The sequence below is a fragment of the Pantherophis guttatus genome, chromosome 4 (assembly GCF_059756535.1).
Source record: "Pantherophis guttatus breed Tessera chromosome 4, ASM5975653v1, whole genome shotgun sequence".
NCBI lineage: Eukaryota > Metazoa > Chordata > Lepidosauria > Squamata > Colubridae > Pantherophis > Pantherophis guttatus.
Genome location: NC_142066.1, coordinates 52,667,268 through 52,689,779, shown reverse-complemented (window position 1 = coordinate 52,689,779; position 22,512 = coordinate 52,667,268). Strand labels below are relative to the sequence as shown.

The window sequence follows — 22,512 nt, the reverse complement described above, 5'->3', positions numbered from 1 at the left end:
GGTCTTGGAAGGGTTGAGTCGAAGCCTGTAGTATCACTGTAGTGGCTACCTCTATCATAGCTTGCAATCCCTACTTTTTATTTCACTTCAAAATGTATGGGCACTACATATGATTGTTCCAAATAATTTTTAGTTTTACTTATGCCTGAATATTATAAAGGATCTGGAGAAATGTCTTTAGACCTTGAGGCAGGTGACCTGAAAGTGTAACATAATAAATGAATGATTAATCATTAAAATCAATTATCAACTTAATTTTTCAAGCTAAAATTTTAAATAGCTACCTCCTGCAGACTTTTTAACACATTCCACATCTGGAATGTTCCTGTGGATATGGATATAACATGTCTGATCCACAGCATCAGATGTATATTCTTGTACGTTAGTGACTTTTTAATTACTGTGTTCTGAATATACATTTGTTCTTCCTGGTTTAGACAAAATAATGTGAACAGGGCCTCTTTTTCTTATAAAATTGGGAAACCTTGGACCAGTAGTATCTTTCAGCTCAACATATTCACAGGTTTGTCTAGGAAGCACAGTGCTATATACTAAGCAAAAAGGTTTTTTTTAAGATGTAATGTTATTTAGATTACAGGTAGCTTTGTGTTGATAGGATTAGTTTATGGAAGTCCCTTTGGAAATGAAATCAGCTGAAAAAAAATCTAGAATACCTCTTTGAAAATATAATGATCAAAGTGAGATGAAACTGTATGTGAAATTTTCTAGTTTCTCCATGGGAAAAAAAAACCTTTATGAAAAAAATTATCTCTCAGAAGTCTGGCAAAACAGAATTTTGAGGAAATTTGATTCAGAGATCACTTGATTTGGGGGGGCGGGATCACTCTGTTATGAATGTTTAGTAATGTATAAATTGTCCCCACTGAGTTTAAGTACTGTGTACTGTCCACAGCATGGAAGTAAAGGAATTTTATATATCAATGGTTGATGCCCACACAGGTATGAACAATACCTTCTACAAAAGAAAGTTCCAATGTCTCTCCTATAGGTTACCTGCTAGCATATGAGATAAAGTAGCAGCCAACACTCATGTAAAGCAAAAATAATACTGTCTCCAAAAATAGTAAAACTATCAAAAGTCAATCTTCTAAATTGCTAACTTACCAAAAATGGAGACAGAATGGGAAGAAAGAATGAATCTTGCTCCCTTTCTTAGATTCATGGGGAATGACTATTCTAAATAGTTCAAGTACACTATATGCCTGACCATTGGTCACACCAACTATACCTGATGGGAGCTATTACTGTCCAATAAATCTGGAGGCTGCCTCCCAGCTTGAAGAACATAACACACTTCATGATATAGAGCAGGAGAGGGGAACCATGTGTTAAGAAGCTAAAGTTTATTGGCCAAGGAGCATGGTAATGTCAATCATGGGAACTGAGTCCCTTCTTTTTTGGAGGGATAGTTCATTTTCAGTAAAAATTGATGTATTAAATCAGCTATTGTTTCGTACATTTACAGTAATGCTGATTTTTTTAAAAACAAGCAAAAATTACTGAGAAGTGATAATTTGCTGTCCAATATTTATTGCATGATTTATTGCATGATTATACCAATCAAATATAGACCAGGGATTACCCAACTTTTGTATATAGTATCCTAAGCAAAAAAGACAAGTTGGCAGCATGGAAGTCCTTGCTCAAAAGAACAAGGCTTAAAGTAAAAAAGCTATAATAGACAAGAGCCAAGTAATGAGGTGTGAATGTTGGATGAAGCTACATTAGATGTATGTAGGACAGTATCTACTGAGGAAATGAAAGTCACATCTAAGAAATAGAAAAAAAGGGTGCTGAAGCCAGCAGTTTCTTTCTTTCTCTCCAGCATGTTTTACCCGACATGATGATTATGCTGTGATTGCACCCTCTATCTAATCACTAGAACTTTGATCGTCTTTATTCTCTCTATTTCCTGCCCTCTGTGGGCTTGCTTTAAGCCTCTTGTGATATAATTTTCTTTTGGGATAGGTGAAAGGGCAACTAATGTGCTGGGCTCAGCTTTGCTGCCAAGTTGAGATCCAATCATCAGGATCCTCATGAAATTACTTACTCTCAGACGTCAGTGGCTAATGACTTGCATGCAGTTTTTTTATACAGTGTGTTGGCAGGAACCAATGTGCTTTGCTGGCAAATATGAAGTAGTAGGAAAATTCTTTGTGGGAATTATAGTTAAGTGTGCTGAAAAAAGCTTTATAAACTCTACGATCCTCATAATGTTTCCCAGTATCCCACAAACAGGAACTATAATTAAATTAATTTTAGCACATATCATATATCAAAATTCTTGTCAGAGTAATATATATTAGCTTGCAAATGCATAGTTTTGCAGAAATGCATATCTTGTCAAGCTTTTCTATTTGATGTAGAATGAATAATTTAGTAGGTTGGCTTATGTATCACAAGTACAACAAGCTAAAAATAGTTCTGCCAAAATCCACGAGTGTTTTTCTAGAGTTGAGTACCATTTCACTATCAAAATGTTTCCCATTTTTGTCATCTCCTCCACCTCTTCCAAGAGGTTTTTCCATGATGGGAATCTGGTATCTGGTTTTTATAGTGGCCAACCAAAAAAATAAATAAATGAGTGCCATTGTTATTCAGAAATTCACTTTTAGAGTCATACCATTTTTGATTTTCCACCATTAAAAATCTAGCTGATCACTAAGGTCATCAGGGTAGATCCATGTGCTGAGATTACTAGGATGTCTTTTGCATCTTGATCAAAATCTTGGTTTACCGTTACTGTGTTATCAGTATATTAATGAAAACCAAACAGCCTTTGGAACATTTCAATGGCATTATATTGGATTTAGAATCATTCCCTCTAAATATCCTATAATAAATTCCCTTATCCTTGCTAGATGTTTTTGAATCTTTCATTAAAACCAGCCATAGGTAGAAACAAGAAGTACTGGAAATGAAAAGAGAGTATGCATAAGTATCCTACTAGGAACTTCTGAGTAGACTTACATAGTATTGCATTGTTACCTTGCAGAACTATGCAGAGTATAACACTTACGCTCTGTCATATAAATTTTTTGAATTGATTTATTTTGGAGTTATCAATGCTATGCCAAGTCTACAGAACATGATTAAAAAGGTAGACTATGAAATAGGAATATTTCAAATTTAAATCTTGTTTATGACATTTAACTCCTTATGTCTGTATGGCATTTCAATCCTATTTTAATTACATAAATATTGATCTATGACTAAGCACAGTTAATGGTTTTTCCAAGTCTTGATCTGAGGTTATATGAGTCATCTACAATGTAAGACTGATGAAGAAGGAGTAAGCAGAGTAAGTCTTGCCTTGCTTCATCCTTTCTCTTCTCCTCTTCCTCCTTTTTAGAAGAGAGAGGATGAAGCAAGACAATATACTTAAGACTTCCTCTGCTTTCTTCTTCTGCACCAATCTACATTGCAGATGACTTCATATCTGGCCTGGAGTTCAGCTGAAAAATCTGGAGAACAGATTTCAAAAGTCCAGTAATTCTATCCAGCAGATATCTCAAAATTGCCTTTGTTTAGGAATTCTGCACAAACACAAGATGAAGGAAGCTGCTCTAGTTCAACACAAATATTTGTGCGTCTTTTGTTATTTGTGTGTTGTGGTTTCAGCTAATTTTTGGGTCAAACAGTAACATTGGTTCTTATAATGTAGCCATATGCTATAAGGGTTACTAAGTCACGATGACTGGGTTTGAGCAACACATTAAGAAAAAGAAATTAGAGTTACTGTAATAATATACCCAGTCACTCAGTTCAGTGCAAATCTAAAATGAGAGAGGAATAGAGTCCTTCAGATAATTATTTGAGTTGTGGGAAAGTGACTTTCAGCAAATTTCTCTACATACTTACTTTCAGGCAGAACACCATTGTTTTCTTTCCCCTCTCTTTTATTCAAACCTATAACATGTTACATACTTTATGTTACTTGCCCCAGCTTCTGCCAACCTAGCAATTCGAAAGCACGTAAAAAATGCAAGTAGAAAAATAGGGACCACCTTTGATGGGAAGGTAACAGTATTCTGTGCGCCTTTGGCATTGAGTCATGCCAGCCACATGACCACGGAGACGTCTTTGGACAGCACTGGCTCTTTGGCTTTGAAACAGAGATGAGCACCACTCCCTAGAGTTGTGCTAGCACAACTAGCACATATGTGAGAGGGGAACCTTTATCTTTATAATATGAAAACAAAACATTTGATATAAAAATTATTTAGATCCTTCAAAGTACACTTAGTCAACCCTAAGTCAAATTTATAATGAAAAAATATATTAATTTTCAGCATAAAGATATGGGGAAAGTACAAATTAAACATAACAGCTGTACAAATTGAAGATTTCAAGAAAAATGTGTGTCTGACTCTCGAGAACTGGGAAATGTGAATACTGATGGACAGGAATCTTCTAGTTAAATCTGATACTAGTTTGCTAGGCATAGCATAAAAATTATCGATTATAACTTTTCCAGCCCATGGAAATAGAATTACGAGGTGGTGCATTCAGGAGATATCTTCGATATGTTCAGTAGAGTCCTTTTTTTTTTTTTTATTTGAAACTGTTCTCATTGAACAAGGGCATGGATTAGATTGTTGCCTATATGGTTGGAGATTGTATAACTAGTGGAGTTAGGAGTAGCAGATGTTGAGGACAAAAAAATAATAGGCTCAGCATCATTTTCGGGATGTAACTTCCACAGCATACTTTTTTGCTTACATGGATTTTTTTTATATAGTGGGAAATGAAGAGCTAAATGGCTATATTATTTATAAATCTTGATTTCCTCCCCAGAGATATTGATATGTGTTTTTCAACAGTGTTGAAAACACACACACACACACACACACACACACACACACACACACACATATATATATATATAGAGAGAGAGAGAGGGAGGGAGAGAGGGAGAGAGAGAGAGAGTCTTCTAGTTATAATACTGGAATAGTCTAGCAACCTTTCATTAATATTGGATTCGAGAATGCTATGTTTACCCTATTATGTAGCCTTATTGAGTGTGCCAAATTGCCTTGGATTCTCAGCTTTATTATTATTTTTATTACTGTTCATAGTCCGCAGTAATCAGACATATTGCATTTGGCCACTCAGCATCTGAAGACTAAAATGTCCTAATGTTAATTAGATATTTCTTTTTAAAAAAATATTTATAATATAAATTTAATGAGCAAGAACTCTTCTCCAACTACACGCCCACTTGTTCCAAATATATTGGAACAATAACTCCCAGAATTCTAAACCAACCTGCCTGCTGCAGATCTGATATAAAATCTAAACTACAACCTGTTGATCATCTAGTCTTATTCCAGAATGACATTAATATTTGCTCACTTGCCTTTGGGCTCATGCCAAAAGGCCAGTACATATTTTCCCATTTCTTCCTCATTGCATTCAGTGTGAGAAATGCCCTGTGTTGTAGAAAGAAAACAAGGAAGTAAATAAAGATAACAAAAGCAATGTGAGTTCAGTTGTGAGTTTCATGCATGAATTTCCTATTCAAAATTTCAAATTCTGGACAGTTTGCTTCTCTCTTTAACAGACAAATTGCCTATATAAGTGTAAAGTTGCCCCCAAATTGCTAATTTTAATTAGCAACAGTTAATATTTGGGAGCCTTTTTCTTTTCACAAAGTAGGTATTCTACTATTGATTTAAAATCTTTCTTGACTCAATTATAAGTGGCAACCAGCAGGAATCCCTAGTAATACTTTCTTGGGACACATGTTTTCTTCAATCCATCTAGGAGAAAAGGTTTTAAGCAATATTTAAAAGTGTGCTGAAACTTTACAGGGTTTGCTAGAATGTCAGTTTCATAAGATTCATTCTTCAATCTGGGGAACACTCAGTGTTTGAGATCAATAAATGGTAAAATTTGATGCAAAATTGCAAGTCAGTTCTAACGTATAGTGTGAGTTATTAGGAAATAGTGGAGAGAGAACAGAAAAAAGGCTTGCTAAATATTATTTAGTGAATTTTTGATTGAGGCGACTTTGATTGGGCCTAGGTTTACTCAGTTAGGCTAGTTTAGTTCAGTTTTGATAAGCGTTCCCTGGATATGATTTTGTTTTACATAACATCCAGTTCATGGATTGCATAAACACTCACAGCTATTTATTTTTATAAATATCTCTTTGTGATCCAGCTGTTCTGTGACATTCATAAATTTCATTAAACTATAATATGATGTGTTTGATTATATCCAAGAACACTGTGGATTCAGTCATATCCTTAAATGTAAGGTATGGCTTTTAATGTTATGACAGTCTACAATGAATTATGAATTGTCCCACCATCTGAAATCATGTGAGATTTTGTGTAAGATTGTAAAAAAATGTCAGATGCGGATGATATCATGACATTTTGAATTTGTTTCGTTTTTCATTATTTAGTTTTATAATGTTGTGGGCACTATTTCTGGACATCGATTGATATCCTGGAGCTGACAGTCAGTATGATAGTGATCCCTGAATTAGATGGCATGAATGTTTCCAGTATTCTCAAGGTTGACTCAGCCTACCATCCTTCCGAGGTTGGTAAAATGAGGACCCAGATTGTTGGGGCAATATTCTGACTCTGTAAGCCACTTAGAGAGGGCTGTAAAAGCACTATGAAGTGGTATATAAACCAATATTTATTATGCTATTGATATTGCTATTCTTTGTCCATGTTCTGTAATAACTTCTATATATGTTCCTAAGTGAGCAGAAGGGTGCATTTAATTAAAGTGAAATACAAGAGTCCAGCCTAGAATCCAAATGTACACACACTTTACATCAATACAGACTTACTGTACAAAAAAATTGATCCTAAGGAGATTCTGTGTAATAAATGTATATATTTTATGTGCAGTAACATATACTGCCTTTCCTCCAAAAACTATAAGCTTTTGTACCTAGTGAATATTTTTCTGTTTATTCTCATAGTCTTTCTATGATGTGTGGGTCAATTTTAAGGATAGGAATTGCCTAAAACCATCTATTGGATTTATGATGTGAGAGAATCTGAGACTATTTTATGTTGTTGTGTGATATTATTGAGCACCATGCGCCTCCCTTTCCAAAAGTCTGTCTGGTTATTCATACAGGGCCAGTCAGAAGATGTGTAATAAATTACACCATAAAAGAATAATGATTGTGCCTTTTATTGCTTTTGCACTTTGGGACTGAAGGGTTAAATAATCTCTTTCGGTGCCTTGCTTTCTGCTATGGCTGCATCAACTTTTGCTGACTTGCAGTCTTTCTCTAGTTTTAGATCTGTTTTTAAAAATAGCTGCTGCCCCAGCTCATGCTGCCAACAGGGGTACCAATGGGGCAACTTATCACAGCCTGAAAGAAGGTTTAAGTATTGTGCCTTGCTTGGATCTGTGCCCATCTCAACCTGCCAACTCCCTGCATGGTTTTATCTCTGCTTCTTCTCAGCAGGGGTTATGTATTAACACTTGAACTTCTCTTCTTTGTAAACTAAGGCATGGAGTCAGTGTGGGAAAATTGCAGCAAAAAATATTCTGCTGTAACATTTCTGTGGCTCACAGTGACCTACCTAGGCCAAATTAATCAAACAACTACGTGCAAAGAGCCATGGTCTAAATGGTTTTAATCCCGAAGTGGATTATCTTAAAGTTGGGTAAATTTCTGGAGGTGTGGGAATCTTAAGGGATTACTAGATACATCAAAGGATAAAGTGCCTTCAACCTAGTCGTTGCACTGATGTCTTCCAAATAGCAGGACATGGATGGAAGAGAGAATATTATAATTTAGAATGGAGAAAGAGAAAGGAATTTTTAAGATTGCTCAAGCGCTGTTGGAGAACATTTTCACATTTCTGTCATGCAGTGTATGCAACCCCTGACCAGAGACCTCTGAGAATGAAACAGCAGATTGGCCATTCCAATAAGTTGCAACTAACAGAATGTTACAAGGCATCCCTCCAAACGTTTTTTTTTTTAAAGAAAGCATCTGATGAGTGATTTAACAAAATAATAATTTAGTAACTAAGACATTTCCCACTAGTTAAACTGGAACAATTGTGGAATATAGTGGTGGGTGGAGTAGCTACATCCCAGCCTGTCTCCTTACACACACACACACACACACACACACACACACACACACACACACACACACACAAATACATGGTTAAATATGGTATGACCTTGAGACTGTTGGGAAACTTGATCAGCCGTGAAAAAGGCCTCCCGAAAGGCACAGAGCCAAAGACAAAAGTCAAATTAAATGTGTGTGTCCCATTTCTCTGGCTTCCACTGCAGAAAGGGACTGAATGCTTAAAAGCCTGGTCTGTCTTTTGGGCTGTCCCTGTGGTAGTTCAGTTTATAGCTTTCTTCTCTCTTTTACCTGAGAGTCTAAATCAAACTGAATGGGAGAGCATGTGTTCCAAACAGGTATCATTTCCCAGGCTACAAGGTGCAAATTGTAGTACGTGAAAGAAGTGATGAGACCAAGCTTTAAGGAAGACAGAATTTAGCAAGATTTTGTTCTGATTTTCATGCTGCTTGTACTTTCTTCATACCTTACTATTTCCCAGAGCCTGTAGCATTTATTGTATAGAGCTGAAAAACAGTACAGGTAGTCCTTGCTTAATGACAGCCTTGTTTAGTAGCCATATGAGGTTACAGTGGTGCTGAAAAAGTTACTTTATGACTGATCCTTACCCTTATGACCATTGTAATGTTTTGCGGTCACATGATCATTATTTGCTTTGCATCTGTCTTGTGACAAGCTGATTCAATACAGAATTTGGCAGTAAAATCGCAAGGCATGGTCACATGATGTCTCACTTAATGATCGCTATGGATATAGGGTTGTTAGTCCATGGCATTCATGTGATGTCTCACTTAACAACTGTGTTGCTCATTGAGGGAGTTGCTGGTCCCAATTGTGATAGTAAAGCAAGGACGATCTGGTATTAATGAGTTGGTAAATATCTGCCAATGGATAAAAAGCTAAATGGCTATGCAAAGCTGAAATTGAAAGTGAGACCAGGCTAGATGGCTGCAAGACTTTGAAATAAGATGCTACCAAAAACAAAAGTGGATGATGAATCATATGTAGTCTACCAGCCTTTTTTTTTTTTTTTGTAACACCCTGCAGAATGGGTGGTTTAAAATGGTACCAAGCACTAGTTCCTTGTTAAGGCAGCATTTCACCTCTTAAGACCCCTAACTTTCTCCAATGTGTATAGTACTGGCCATACACAACTGGCAACTGAAACCCTTGATGTTTTATGTAAAACCGAGTGTTGCCTTAAGCTGACAGAAGTTGTGTTTTATCATGTAGAGAGTATCATGTAGAAAGTAGAGATATTGACCTTGGAATGCTAAGGAGAGAGGTGGAAAGCAAAAGTATTCTCTGGTACAGAAAAAAATATGTCCATTCAGCTAAGCTTATATGGTCCAAGGAAATGCTTTATGCATCTCCCTTACCTATTACAGTGACAACAGCTCAGGAAAATATCTTTTTTCATTTTGGAGTCTCAGATTTTTATTTCAAAATCCTAGTAATGAATCCAGGCCTTTTTATGAAGAACACCTGTTTTTCCATTGAACCAAATGCCTCTCATATTTTCCCTTGTCATTTAGCAAAAATGAAATAAAATTTTCAGTTCTCCCATTGCTGGTATTCTTTTGCCTTAGCACAGTGGGTCTCAACCTTCCTAATGCCGTGACCCTTTAATACAGTTCCTTATGTTGTGGTGACCCCCAACCATAAAATTATTCCTAAAACCATTGAAAATATGTGTTTTTGGATGGTCTTAGGCGACCCCTGTGAAAGGGTCGTTCGACCCCCAAAGGGGCCCAATCCACAGGTTGAGAACCACTGCCTTAGCACAAGGTGACCGAAGAGTATTTTCATTACTTTTTTGGGGGTGGTGATGGTTAATTTATTGATTAAAATAATTGTGGAAACATTCTGTTATATCAGGTGCTCAACTTTTCTTGAACCAAGGCTGTCCTTGGCCTTTGAGTGGCATATTGAAGGCCATATATTATGAGGTGGTAAAGATAAAAATTAAAATTTATTGAGTATAGCTTAAGGTAAGATGTATATTCAAATAATGAAACGTAGTTAATGTCTATCCATGTATTTAATGAATTCCCTCCACTGTTACATGAATTGCAGTTTTATATCAGGATTTTATAGGCAACTTTTAGAATCTAGAATCTTCTGCATGAAGTTCTGGGAGTCCAGAATGGGTACCTGTTATGGTAATGGTACTAATCTGTTGGGGATCTGGCAATGGCTATTCTGTGTAATCTCCTGTTTGGTGATAACATGCTTCCAAATATCAGTTCAAAGAGAACAAAGTGGGAGAGGGTTTTCAAGGATCCCAGATCTATCTGGCAGGTGAGAAACAAAATATAAGGCTAAGCTAAGTCTTGGTTCATCATTATGTTCCAAGGTGAATTACAAAACTAGTACTAAAAATTAACACAATAAATAAGCCTTGCCCAATTTTTACTAAGATAAGAAAGCTCTCCCCAATGAAAAGCATCTTTGTGTTTTTCAGTAGTGAGGGATTGCTGAATGCAAAAAAACATAGCTTCTTTTAGAAAACAATTATTTAACTTTTTCTTGATTTGCCCATAGACCTCCATTTTGGACAATATTTTGGACTAGGGAGAACTGTTTTAATGCTACAGTTCTTCAATTTTTTCTGAGCTATGGTAAGAAAAGATTGAAAAATATGAATTAGCCAGATTAATTGACCAGAGTGGGAGAAATACCAGGGCAGGTGAATTTTCCTGTTACGGGGTTGCTTAAACAAGCTGTTGTGCCCTGTTTATGTTAGAAGGTATCAAAAAATGGTAAGAGAAGTTAATATAATTAGAAATAGAAATGTATAATATGGAATTATGGGATATTTTTGTCATCCTCTGATTCATTCATTCATTTCTATGTGTACACTTTGTAGCAGGTAAGCCCCATGCCTGTATAGCAATTTCCTCCTCTGTTTGCCAACAGCTGTCCTATCTCTCCCTTCCCCCTCTGCTATCCAATTTTTACAGCTCTTTCTTCCTGCTAGCCAAAATGAGCTATCCTTCCTTGCAAGTGTCCCAGATACCGACCCAGTTAGTTGTTACCAGGAAAGGGTTATTCAAGCATCCTTGCGTAGGAGATCATGATGCTAAACTGGTTTAACTGGAAATGAGGAGGCATAGGGACCTTAAGGTGTGTTGACTCTGTGTGTGGTGAACAGAGGAAAGGGGGAAGGAAGGGGATCATTCTCTATGATTTGGTCTTGATTTCTCTAAACATTTTATGTGCTGCTGCTATCATCAATCCGTTCAAATATGACTTCCATCTTTAACCTCAAACTTTAAATGGGGTTCCCATGTCTCCCCTCTGGTATCTCTTACCCTTTTATTTCTCTTATTCTTTTATTTGTTTACTTATTTTACTTTCTAATTTCATACAGGGCATCCCTCTCTGTGTCTGAATATTTTAGGATGAGTCAGACAGAGAGAAAAGATTGCTAGAGGGAAAAAAAACATCCGGCAACTTCTTGAGTTGCAGGATGGGACACTGCCGCTTACTGCTAGAAAAGCATATTTGGTGTTAGGCATACAATTAAGTTCCACATAGAACTTATTTTGTTTTCTTTATTTGTGTGTTTATGTATATGTCTATAATTTATTCAAATTTACTATGACTAATTGTTTAGTTCTTAAAGTGGTCTCGATGAGACATAGATAATACAGTATTAGCAATCTCAGTGAAGTTTCAGAAGCTGTGCTGGCTTTTTAGTAGGAATTAATTGTAGCTTTAGTTCACAATTCTGGCTGTTCACAGATTTAGACAAGAATCAAATTGGTATGTCTTTATAAGCTGTGAAATTTGGAAGTTTGATTTGGCATAGCCCTTGGGATAGTTAAGACTGACCTGACTCAGTGTGTGTATCTCTGATCTTCAGATACAGTACAGATTTTTAACAATCATAGACTAGATGTTTGTTGGGTAGAAGGCAGCAGCATTGGGGTTTGTTTTATTTATATTCCATCTTTATTATTTTTATAAATAACTCAAGGCAGTGAACATACATAATACTCTTTTCTCCTATTTTCCCAACAACAACAACAACCCTGTGAGGTGAGTTGGGCTGAGAGAAAGAGACTGGCCTGAAGTCACCCACCCAGCTTTCATGCCTAAGATATGGGACTAGAATTCACTCTCCTGGTTTCTAGCTTGCTGTCTGAATCACTAGATCAAACTGGTTGTGAAGATAACATCTTAAATCCTTTTAAAAATCTTTTTACATAGCTTGTTTCAGAACAATCATTTTCTTTATAGTACTACGTTCCTTCATCTCTATTGCTTGAGTGTTGCTTTTATTTGCTACTCATAATAATAAATTATCGTTTATAGATATTTTTGTACTTCCACCATTGTTAGCTAAAAGATTTTTTTCAGTGATAATCAGCCACACAATCAGTCAAGAATAATACAAAACAGAATTGAATCATGTTTTCTTTCTTCTCCATTGCAAGGATTGAGCACCAGTACTAAAGTTGTAAATACTCTGCAAGTCACATGAATTTTTCTCCAATATGTTTCCTGTTTCAGACTGCTAGCCAATAAGGTAATTCATTTTCCTCCAGCACCAAGCTGGCACTTCTGCTGTTTATGATGGTAAACCCTTTGTAAATCATGACTGCCTTTGCAATGAAAAACCTGATGATGTAGATGTACTGTTTGTATTTTATTCCCATTTCATTTATGCCTTTTAAAAATAACTTTTGTTTCTTCTGTAAAATATGTGTTAGATACAAAATATTTGTGTAATTCCCAGATTTTGCAAAGTGGGTAGCATCTTCTCTTTGGAAATTATGTTGAAGTTCAAGAAAATGCACAGAGAAACATGATCAAGCTTAGTGTCAAGATTTTGTGTTTCCAGTTTCCAGTGTCTTTCTTTTCAGTTACAAAAGTTATTTATTCAGTTATTTATTCATTTATAAATGAAAACTTGTTCAGCATTTCATTTTGGATTTATTTATTTATTTATTTATTTATTTATTTATTTATTTATTATTTATTTAGCGTATGGCTGGTCACACACAATATTATTTTGTGTGTGACCAGCCATACGCTAGTCACACACAAAATATTATCATTTTGGATTCTAGAGCTTTATAGAGTATAAATTGCTACTAAAGTAGTAAGTAGTTATAATAATTGTCTGTATTAACAAAATACAGAATGTGTCCATTTTATGCCTATACTTTTCCTCAAATACAGCATCTCTGAGGAGGGACGAGAATTTCAATTGAGGAAATCATATTAAAATGATGAAAAACTAAAAATAATGACTGGAGATTGTCCAGTGCTAAAAATGAAACAAAATCATAGAAATTGGTAGGAAGAAATGTAAAGATCCTCAAATCCAACACTTTGTTCTATGTACAATTCATAGTGCTGATTGCAGCTAATACTACTAGCAGCATAGCTGGGTTCTTACAGCACATACCGTAAATTGGATGAGCTGAAAAAAACCTAAGCAGCTCAGACATAGTGAGTAGTTGGATGACAAACCACCAGGAAATCCAAATGGTAGGTTAGAAGTAAAAAAAAAAAAATCTTAAGAAGGAGTGGCAAACCACTTCCGTATTTTTGCAAAAAAACCAAAAAAATCAAATCCTACATGAGATGTACCTGTAGTTAGTACAAGTTGAGCTAACACGAAGTTGTAATGTCATGTGAAAAGAACTACCAGAAGCTACATAAACAAGTGCTGAGAATACTAGCTTTTTCAGTGGTTGCATTTGTGGGTTATAAAGTGAGGTAGATGTTTTTATAATCGCAACAAGTAAATTAGAATAAGTAACACCCATTATGACTGATCAGACATCTACTGTTGAGTCCAGAGATAGACTGGCTTGTTTTCCCCTGAACCCCCACAAGTCTCCAGGGAAAAAAGGAGTTTGGAAGACATAGTGCAGGTATGTGAAGGCTGAGACATGCTTGAGCCGGTACAAAGGGTGTGGTATGAGATCTGAATCACTATCTCACATTCTGACTCACTGGTTTCTTTTGATGGAAGGGAAACAGATCGGATAATAAGGTAGACCTGGTTTCTACATCCTTCCCTAACTCCCCAGCCCTTCCCCCACAAAAAAATGACAGGGAGTGTAATTGGCCAGTGTCAGATCAGTAGTAAACGAAGCAAGATTTTTAGATACATGTTTTTGAAGTATTCATCACGGCTGATGGTGTGCAATTTTGATAAGCAGGGTCAAACCAGCATCGTGAGTTGATGATTCATACCTAGTGACTGGTCTGGTCCCGCTGGAATTGAATATGAGGCAATATTGGCGCCTGTAAGAAAAAAAAAAGTAGTAATGATAATAATAGCTACCTTTTGGTAGAAAACAAGTGCCAGAGAGATAAATGTTGGTTGTCTACTACTCAGGTCTTGAATTAGGGCAGGCTTGCCTGCAAGCTAAAAGCAATTTCTCTTCTCCCGTCATTGTGACTCCAGTGCTCTGATATCCACACAGTTAACAATGCAAAGGTGCAGAATATAATTTGCAAAATTTTAACTAGTTTAGTCCCAACCTACTAGAATATTCTTGCCTATGTCTCATTATGTTCTTAAAATACCATCTGTAAGGATACTTCCTGTACCAGTTTTACAAAGCATGATAGAAGGAATTCTTAGGGTGCCTTCATGGTTATGTGCAACCATGGTTATAGCATCTTCAAACACCTTTTTGAAAGTCCTATAACATTTCCTACTCAGGCCTAGCCTTTGCTGCTAAATCTAGGAAGAGCAAAACCTATTCAATTAATTTCAGCCATTATACATTGCTGTTTTCTTACAACATGCACCCATCCCCATTTACACAAATATACTGATAATTATGTTTGCTTACGTTTTGGTGATATGTAAGTTTGCACTTTTTAATCAGCTAAACCTTTAATAAGTGGCAGAGTACAAATATGAACACAGAAGCTGTGCTTACAGAGAACACTGAAACCTAATTCCAATTTAACAAAAACTGTTGCTGTGTTCATGTAACATGTTATACCTAACCAAATAATCCCCATTATGATTTATCAAATTACATTTAGTCCTCATATTAAGGCTGGCTTCCCCCAACACGATGAATTACAAATGATTCAATGCCATTTTAGCCTATCCTAACATGATGTGTGAATCCAGCCATGACACAATATGAAGAGAGGACATACAAATGGTTTAAAAGTTCATCACCTGCCCCCAATACTGCACTCCCACAGACTTACTATATTTTTAAGCAGTAAAATCAGGGCAGACGGTTTAGCATTCTTTCTATGCTTCTTCATTTGCCTGCATAATTTGCAAAAACAAAGGAGGGAGGGAGTTTATTCAGTTAATCCAGAGCACACATTTAATTATTGAAACTCTTTTCCTTTCCTTGTAAAGGCAAGGGGGGAGGGGAGCGACAAATTTTGTTCTTCCCTTTGCTGTTCTATAGCCCTATTTCCTGGAAAGTTTTTAAACCAATGCATGTTTAATTGGGACAATCCCAGTTAAACTAGGGCATATGGTAATCTGTTCTCACCCACATCTTCTTTTCAGACAAATGATGTACTTCTTGCAGCTTTTACATCCTTCACATTTAAAGAATTCATATGCCACCATTTTTCTCAGGAATTCTCTGCATTGTGCATAGAAATCAACTAAGAACATGCCATTTGGGATATATTATTCCTGCAGAGTGGGAAACTATAAAGTCCTAATCTGTGAACCTGATCCTGTTTTTAGGACATTTTCTTAAGTGCAAACTAAACTGCTTCGAGCTGAGAGTTGAATTCCAGTAATTGTACTATCCAAAACTAAAATGTGCTTAAGTTTAATTTATGTAGTGGGACAATTTAACCACTGAGTTACCTTTAGATCATTATTCATATTTATTTGTTCATGGTTGCATTGTTGACCTAGTTTGCTAATATGCCTGTGCCACTTCAAAGTAGAGACTAGGGGGTGGGGAGAAGATATAATATGATTAAATGCTTTGTAGGCTCCTCCTCCAGATTTTCACCCACATGCTTATTTCTGTTGTTGAATTTAGAGCTGCTGGGTCACGTGATCTCTCACACCCATGGAATCTGAAGTGGTATAGTCCAGGATGTGCTATTGTTTTGTTTTGGAGAAGGCCGAGGCCTTTTCTTAATCAGAGAGCCTCTGATTGTTTAGGCTCCATTTGGGAGAATGAAGAAATCTACAGATTTTATCTTTGTCCCTTTCACACTTCTTTTTGTCAGACAGACTTATAAATAACCAACATTTATGCTCTGGTGACAAAAAAGTATGCCCATGCAATCTGTGTCAGGAATTTTTTGTAAGGGGAATAAGTTTTAAGAATGCCTTTCAAAAGCTCAAAAATAATTTACATTGATTTTTGAGGGCAGATGTATCTGTACAGAATTGTTGCATAAAGTAGTAGTTTTTGTGGTTTTACCAATGAAGTTCTTGGTAATTTGGGATTCTGCAAACCTACTGGTCAAGAACCAGTATTTATTTATTTGTTTGTTCATTCATTCATTATATCTCTCCTTTTTAATTTTTAAAAACAACTTGCGGTGAACACATCTAATCCTCTTTCCTCCTCCTATTTTCTCCATAACAACAATCTTATAAGGTAGGTTATGCCGAGAGAGAGTAAGGACCCAAGGTCACCCCACTGGTTTTCATGACTAAGGCAGGACTTGAATACAAATAGGCTGCTATTTGTAGTTTTTCCGCTGAGAGGGCAAACGTGAAAAGTCTTTGACTAGAGGCTGACAAAATATCAATTCTTAGGAGAGTTTCCCATGAAGGGACAAGATTTCAATGTCCCCACAATTCTCTGCTGCTCTTTGTGAATGGCAAGAGTGGTTCAGGTTAAGCAAGATTCCATATGGCTGGCCAAATTTTCTTGTATCATCTTGAAGCCGAACTATGATAATTTGCAACAAAGACTTTTGTGGAGTACTTTATCAAAATATACCCAGCCACTTTGTCACTCTCATGAGAACATTAGAGCAACAAACATAGTTTCACCAGGAGGCACAAAAGTGGTTGGCACAATACAACAAAGGGCGTGTGAAATTAGACTTTCTGATAACTTCTGTGCCACCTGAATTGCTTTTTGAACTCTTTCATCATTGCATCTTTGACCCAAAGAAGAACTCCTGAGTCACCTTTACCTGATTCTAATAATGAAGTATGGGTAAATGAGGAAATGAACATTAGGGGAGCTAGATTTCTTTTAAAATTCTGCTGAGTAGTAAAAACATATATACATCTGAATCAAAATGGATAAATAGAAATGTGACTATGAACTAGGCATTTTCCCATTGACCTACCTGTTGCATTTGGGGAGGAAATACCTGCAAAGAGTCTGACACTGAAATATGTTTATCTCACATGAAACCTTATGCAAACTGGCACAAAGTTCTAAGGTTAGTAGTGCTTGGATCCACTTAGATTTATAGCTATATTGATCTCATGTGACTGAATGTCACTGATTTCTTTTGACACAGATGATGTCTTCAGTATGTATTCCTTTATTTTTTTCAATTCAATTTTATATATTCTCCATTTCCCAGACAGTTTTTATCTGAATGATGTTTATAATTCTATACAGTTTTATCCAGGCATACATCCTAATGAATTCAGTCATACATCTTCCTAGAAGATCTGTTGCCTAATCTATTAGATTTAATGGTTTTAAAGCCTTTTCTTTCTCAGAAAAGCACAGCAGATTTGATAAAGTACCTACAAAAACTATGATAAATATCACCTGAGAAATTTGGTAGAAAATTATATTTCTGCACTTTTCCTGTATATCAAAGGGGCTGGAGACATCTTCTAAAAATTAAATTCTGGGAAAGAATCTTTTATATTATGGGGTAGTTTTTTTGTCCCCAATCCCAGCCTGGTTTATCTTTCAGAAGTATAGATTTTAGTTCTCATTATTGACAACAGTAACCATGGTAGCTGGAGAATTTGGATATTGAAGATCATACATCTGGAAAGGAATCAGGCTGGGTGAGGCTATTATATAATTTCATATTTGGGTTCTTCCAATGTATCTGTTTTCTTTTCAGAAATATGCCTATAATTTGGACCTTGGTATTAATTCATACAGCAGCACTGGCATTATAATTTGCTTGAATGGACTGGGCAGAGTTTATTTTAGGAGGAGAGAGAGGTTACCTAAGCCTGATTGTTATACTCTTACTGAATCTTCTGTCAATGCATTGTTGCATATGTGATCCTCTTATACCACTCTCCCATATTACAATAATCATTAAGTTTATATTAATGCATATACTGGATGTTATATTTTTCAATGAAGTACAAGCAAAAAAACCAGAGCCAGATGGCAGCAATAGTTTATAGTTGGAAAAACTGCATATAAATCAGATTATATTTGGAGATTTGTGTAAAAATGCCAGTTTGGTGTAGTGTTAAGCTGTTGGCCTAGAAACTAGGAAACTGAGACTACTAGTCCTGCCTTAAGCATGTAAACTGGCTGGGTGACCCTGGCCGACTCACTCACTCACTCTCAAGCCAACCCATCTCACAGGATTGTTCTTGTGGGGGAAATAGCGAGAAGACGTATTATGTACATCGGCCACTTTAAGTTTCTTATAAATAAGGTTGGGTTAAATCAAATCAAAATAAATAAAAATATTGCTGTGTTTCAACATAGTATACATTGGGATAGTTGCATACAAAAAACAAAACAAAAACAAAAGCCAAGTAGTGGGACTAGCCACATAGACTGTCCTGCAACTTATATAAAACACTATATTCTGGATACTGCGGAAATAAATGTTCAGAAATTGAAAGATAACTGAAGTTAAATAAAACTGAGAAATTAAATGACTATGTGTCACATGTTATACTAAGCCATAATGTGGGTTGCTTTGTTTTGGCACAATGTGATGAGTTTATAACTTAATATAACCATATGTTTCATTATTCAAGAATTCATGCTTAAAACAAATCTTGTTTGTTTTAATGCAAATTTGTTTTGCATACTGCCATCTTATACTCATTATTCACAAGAATGAATTGAGGCTTCTATTCTCCTTTGGGACTTGAATCAACTGTACAATTATCTATGTGCCTTCTGTATGGTTTACCTCATCATTATAATATTTGAGTTTAAGGGAACCCATTGACAATACTCATATCCAGATATTCTAGAGCTGATATTGTTCTGTGAAGTTAGAGGAGAGAATGAAATGGATTCCGACCGATGCCCTAATACTGTCACTTAAAACAATGGCAACTAGAGAGCAGGCCAGGGATGCTTTGCGAGTTGACATTGGATTCATTTGGTTACCTGTATGCTATTTTTCCTTGTCAACCAGATCACTGACTAATTGCCTTGGTGAGATTGCTGGGTTATAACTCCATTTATTATGCTCCTGCAGTGCTACCAAAATTAGCTCAGGGAAGATAATTTCCCTTGGAACTTTACCAAAGACGGTAACAATGCATTTTTCAGCAGCACAAACAATGTTTTTAATTGTGTATGTTGCTTTGAGAACTTGAAGGTGATTCATATGTTTTACAAATAAGCAACTTTTGAGTTGCCTTTTACTGTCTAATTCAGGGGTGTCAAACTCAATTTCATTGAGAGCTGCAACAGGGTTGCGTTTGACCTTGGGGGGGGGCAGGGTGGGTGTGGCCAACTCGATGTCACTCATGTTGGGGGAGCCTATGGTGGCCTGAGGTCTCTGCCAGGAAAATGGGCTCCCGAGCTCCATTTTTGGCTGTGAGGGCCTCCTGCAACCCTCTGCCAGCGAAAATAAGATTCAGGAGAGCTGCACTCGGCCCTTGTGAGCTCCATTTTCGGCTGTGACGGTCTCCTGCAACCCTCTGCCAGCGAAAATGGAGCTTAGGATCTAAGCACCCTGTGGGCCGGATCCAGCCCCCAGGCCTTGAGTTTGACACCCCTGGTCTAATTTAAGCTAGAATGGGATAATTGTAATAATATTTGGGGTGGGGATGTGGTTACTTGTTTCATTAACCATCACCATTAACCATTTCACTAACCATGCACATCTTTTTGCCCTTTGAATATGAAGTGTTACAAAACTTTAGTGTGCACATATTTAACTACATGATCCTGTCACTTCCCCAAAACAGCAACTTTTAATGTAAAGAAAGAAAGAAAGAAAATGAAATGTGATCATGTTTTGAAGAATTGCTTTAAAAACAACTTGCATTTACCCCTCAGAATCTTGTTCTATCTGGGTATTTGCATCATCGTACTTTGGAAGAGTTAGTCAAATTGTTATTTGTTACAGATAATGACATGGATCGTGGAATTCCCAAAAAAACCCTTAGCAGGATGTTGGGCCAGTCTTATGAAGGTGACCTGCCATCTAATCATACTGGAACCCTTAGCAATGATGAGCAGAGCAACTTTCTGACGCATACTGATGTGATCAAGCGTTCTCAACCTCTGTTCATCGAAGCAAATAGGTATGTTACAATGGAGCAAATCATTGTGATACCACAAAAGGTTTGTTTTTGTAGAGATAGAAATCAGTGGTGAGAAAATTTAGTCTGACCTTTCAGCTTTCTCTGGAATCAGTGCCAGAAATAATTATTCATAAAAAAATATTTTTGAATATGAGCAGAGTATAAGATACACCAAGCTTATTAGTGAATAATGCAATGACTCTGCCTTGTATTTTCCACATAATTGAAAAATAGGAAAAATTATGGGAAGTCTTGAAATCTGCTTTCTATATTTTGAATTAATTATTTTGCAACTTACGTTTGTATCTCATCTAGAAATAGTAAAAAAATGAGATGTGGCTCATATGCTGATACCTTCTTCTGTTAGTTGTAGAACAAGTGAAATAGATTATTAGTTTTATCTATGGTTTATTAAATTTATCACTTTATGATCAAAATGAAATATTAAAACCAAAATTAATAGGTAGCATGTAAATCTTCTGTTTGACACGATAGATAGATAATGTGAGAGTCACATTAACTTTTGGATAATCTGCTGAGTCTGCATGCCAGTGACCTTTTGCACAGCAGCACTGGGAATTCGTCGGAAACATGAGTCTACTCAACCATAGTTATATGATATAACAAACATGGCAAACCCTTTGCACTGCTTATTCCTTTCCCTCTTAGTATTAAACTGACAAAGGACCACACAGTTTATGGATTGTAATTTTAGTATAGTTAGACCATGTATAATTGACAGACTGGATTTTATCATAGATTTTAGATGTTATTTATTATTTTATACTAGAATTTTTAATTGTATATTTACTGAGTGTTTTTACTTGTTCTGGTCTCTGGTCTATGAATGTAATAAACTAAATTGAGTTGACCATTTGGGTCAAAACAAAAACATGGTTGGAATCAGCCATTCTGCTACTTCTTAGGACATGCTCTCTTGTACATTCTTGATCTAAAGTTACTTGATTTCATTTTAATTCTGAAACTGAGGATCAGTTAATTTTGAACTGCAGTGCTAGACCATTTGCCATGCCATGTAGAGCATTTTGAATTCCTTGGTAACTGCTCAGATAAATCTGCACACCTTGTCTCTTGTGGTGCCTCAAGATGCTTTGGTAGATGTGCAAACTTTCATCCTCAGTAGTGGCCATGCATACAGATTACAAACCTGAAGTAACACAGAAGGATTGGGGAAGAAAAAGCCAAAAGAATTAAATATTTGCTTTCTTGTCTGCTCACAGTACTAGTGACACACAAAAATGGATATAGCAAGTTTGCCGAGTCTACTGACTGTTGAATGAGCTCTTTGTGAACAAGTACAGAGTGATCTAAAGTCTGGGCAATAAATGTTGAATGTGATCTATTGATCTGAAATACTTAATTATATGCAAGAGATGAGTTCAGACTTCTGGTAGGAATTATCTGACTCTTCTCTGCAGCTTGCTGCTTGTGGGATAAAAAAATAGAAGGGTATCGGGGGAAAAAATAGAGATTTCCAGGAGATAATGAGTGTCTCATCGACATTTGGTTCTGGCTACAGAATAACAGACTTGGAAAGGACCTTGGAGGTCTTTTAGTCCACCCTTCTGCTCAAGCTGGAAACCCTAGACAGTTTCAGACAAAAGATTGTCCAATCTCTTTTTCAAAACCTCCAGTGCTGTACAGCACACTCAACTGTATCCACCATGTTTCTATGAGGAGCAATTGACTTTGTATTATGGGACTAGACCACTTGCCATGTCATGCAAGGCCCATATGTATACCTACTTCTTGCCTCTTATGATGCCTGAGATACTTTGGTAGATGTGCAAACATTTGTGTTTCAATAATAGCCATGCTATGCATATAAATAACATGATTAGCAGATTAGCTCTGACAGAATACAAATTTTGTTAGAAAAAAAGCTTACAACAACAACAACAACAATAATGACTAACTCAGATGCCTTATTAGTAGCTAACCCATTTATAACAATCTCTCCATTCTT

The 22,512-nt window shown here is 36.3% G+C and overlaps 1 protein-coding gene across 4 annotated transcripts in view; it reads left to right on the top strand.

The window, feature by feature from the left end:
• GRB7 (growth factor receptor bound protein 7) overlaps positions 1–22,512 on the top strand; it is a 56,696-nt gene that overhangs the window by 8,681 nt on the left and 25,503 nt on the right. Inside the window, exons 1-2 of one of the 4 annotated variants that reach the window (XM_087892193.1) lie at positions 12,597–12,638; positions 20,348–20,525. In XM_087892193.1, coding sequence (XP_087748319.1) covers positions 20,356–20,525 — 170 coding nt within the window. In that variant the 5' untranslated portion in view covers positions 12,597–12,638; positions 20,348–20,355. Of the gene's footprint in view, positions 1–12,596; positions 12,639–16,107; positions 16,681–20,347; positions 20,526–22,512 lie in introns of those variants that run through there. The other 3 variants (XM_087892191.1, XM_087892190.1, XM_087892192.1) reach the window with 3 other exon arrangements.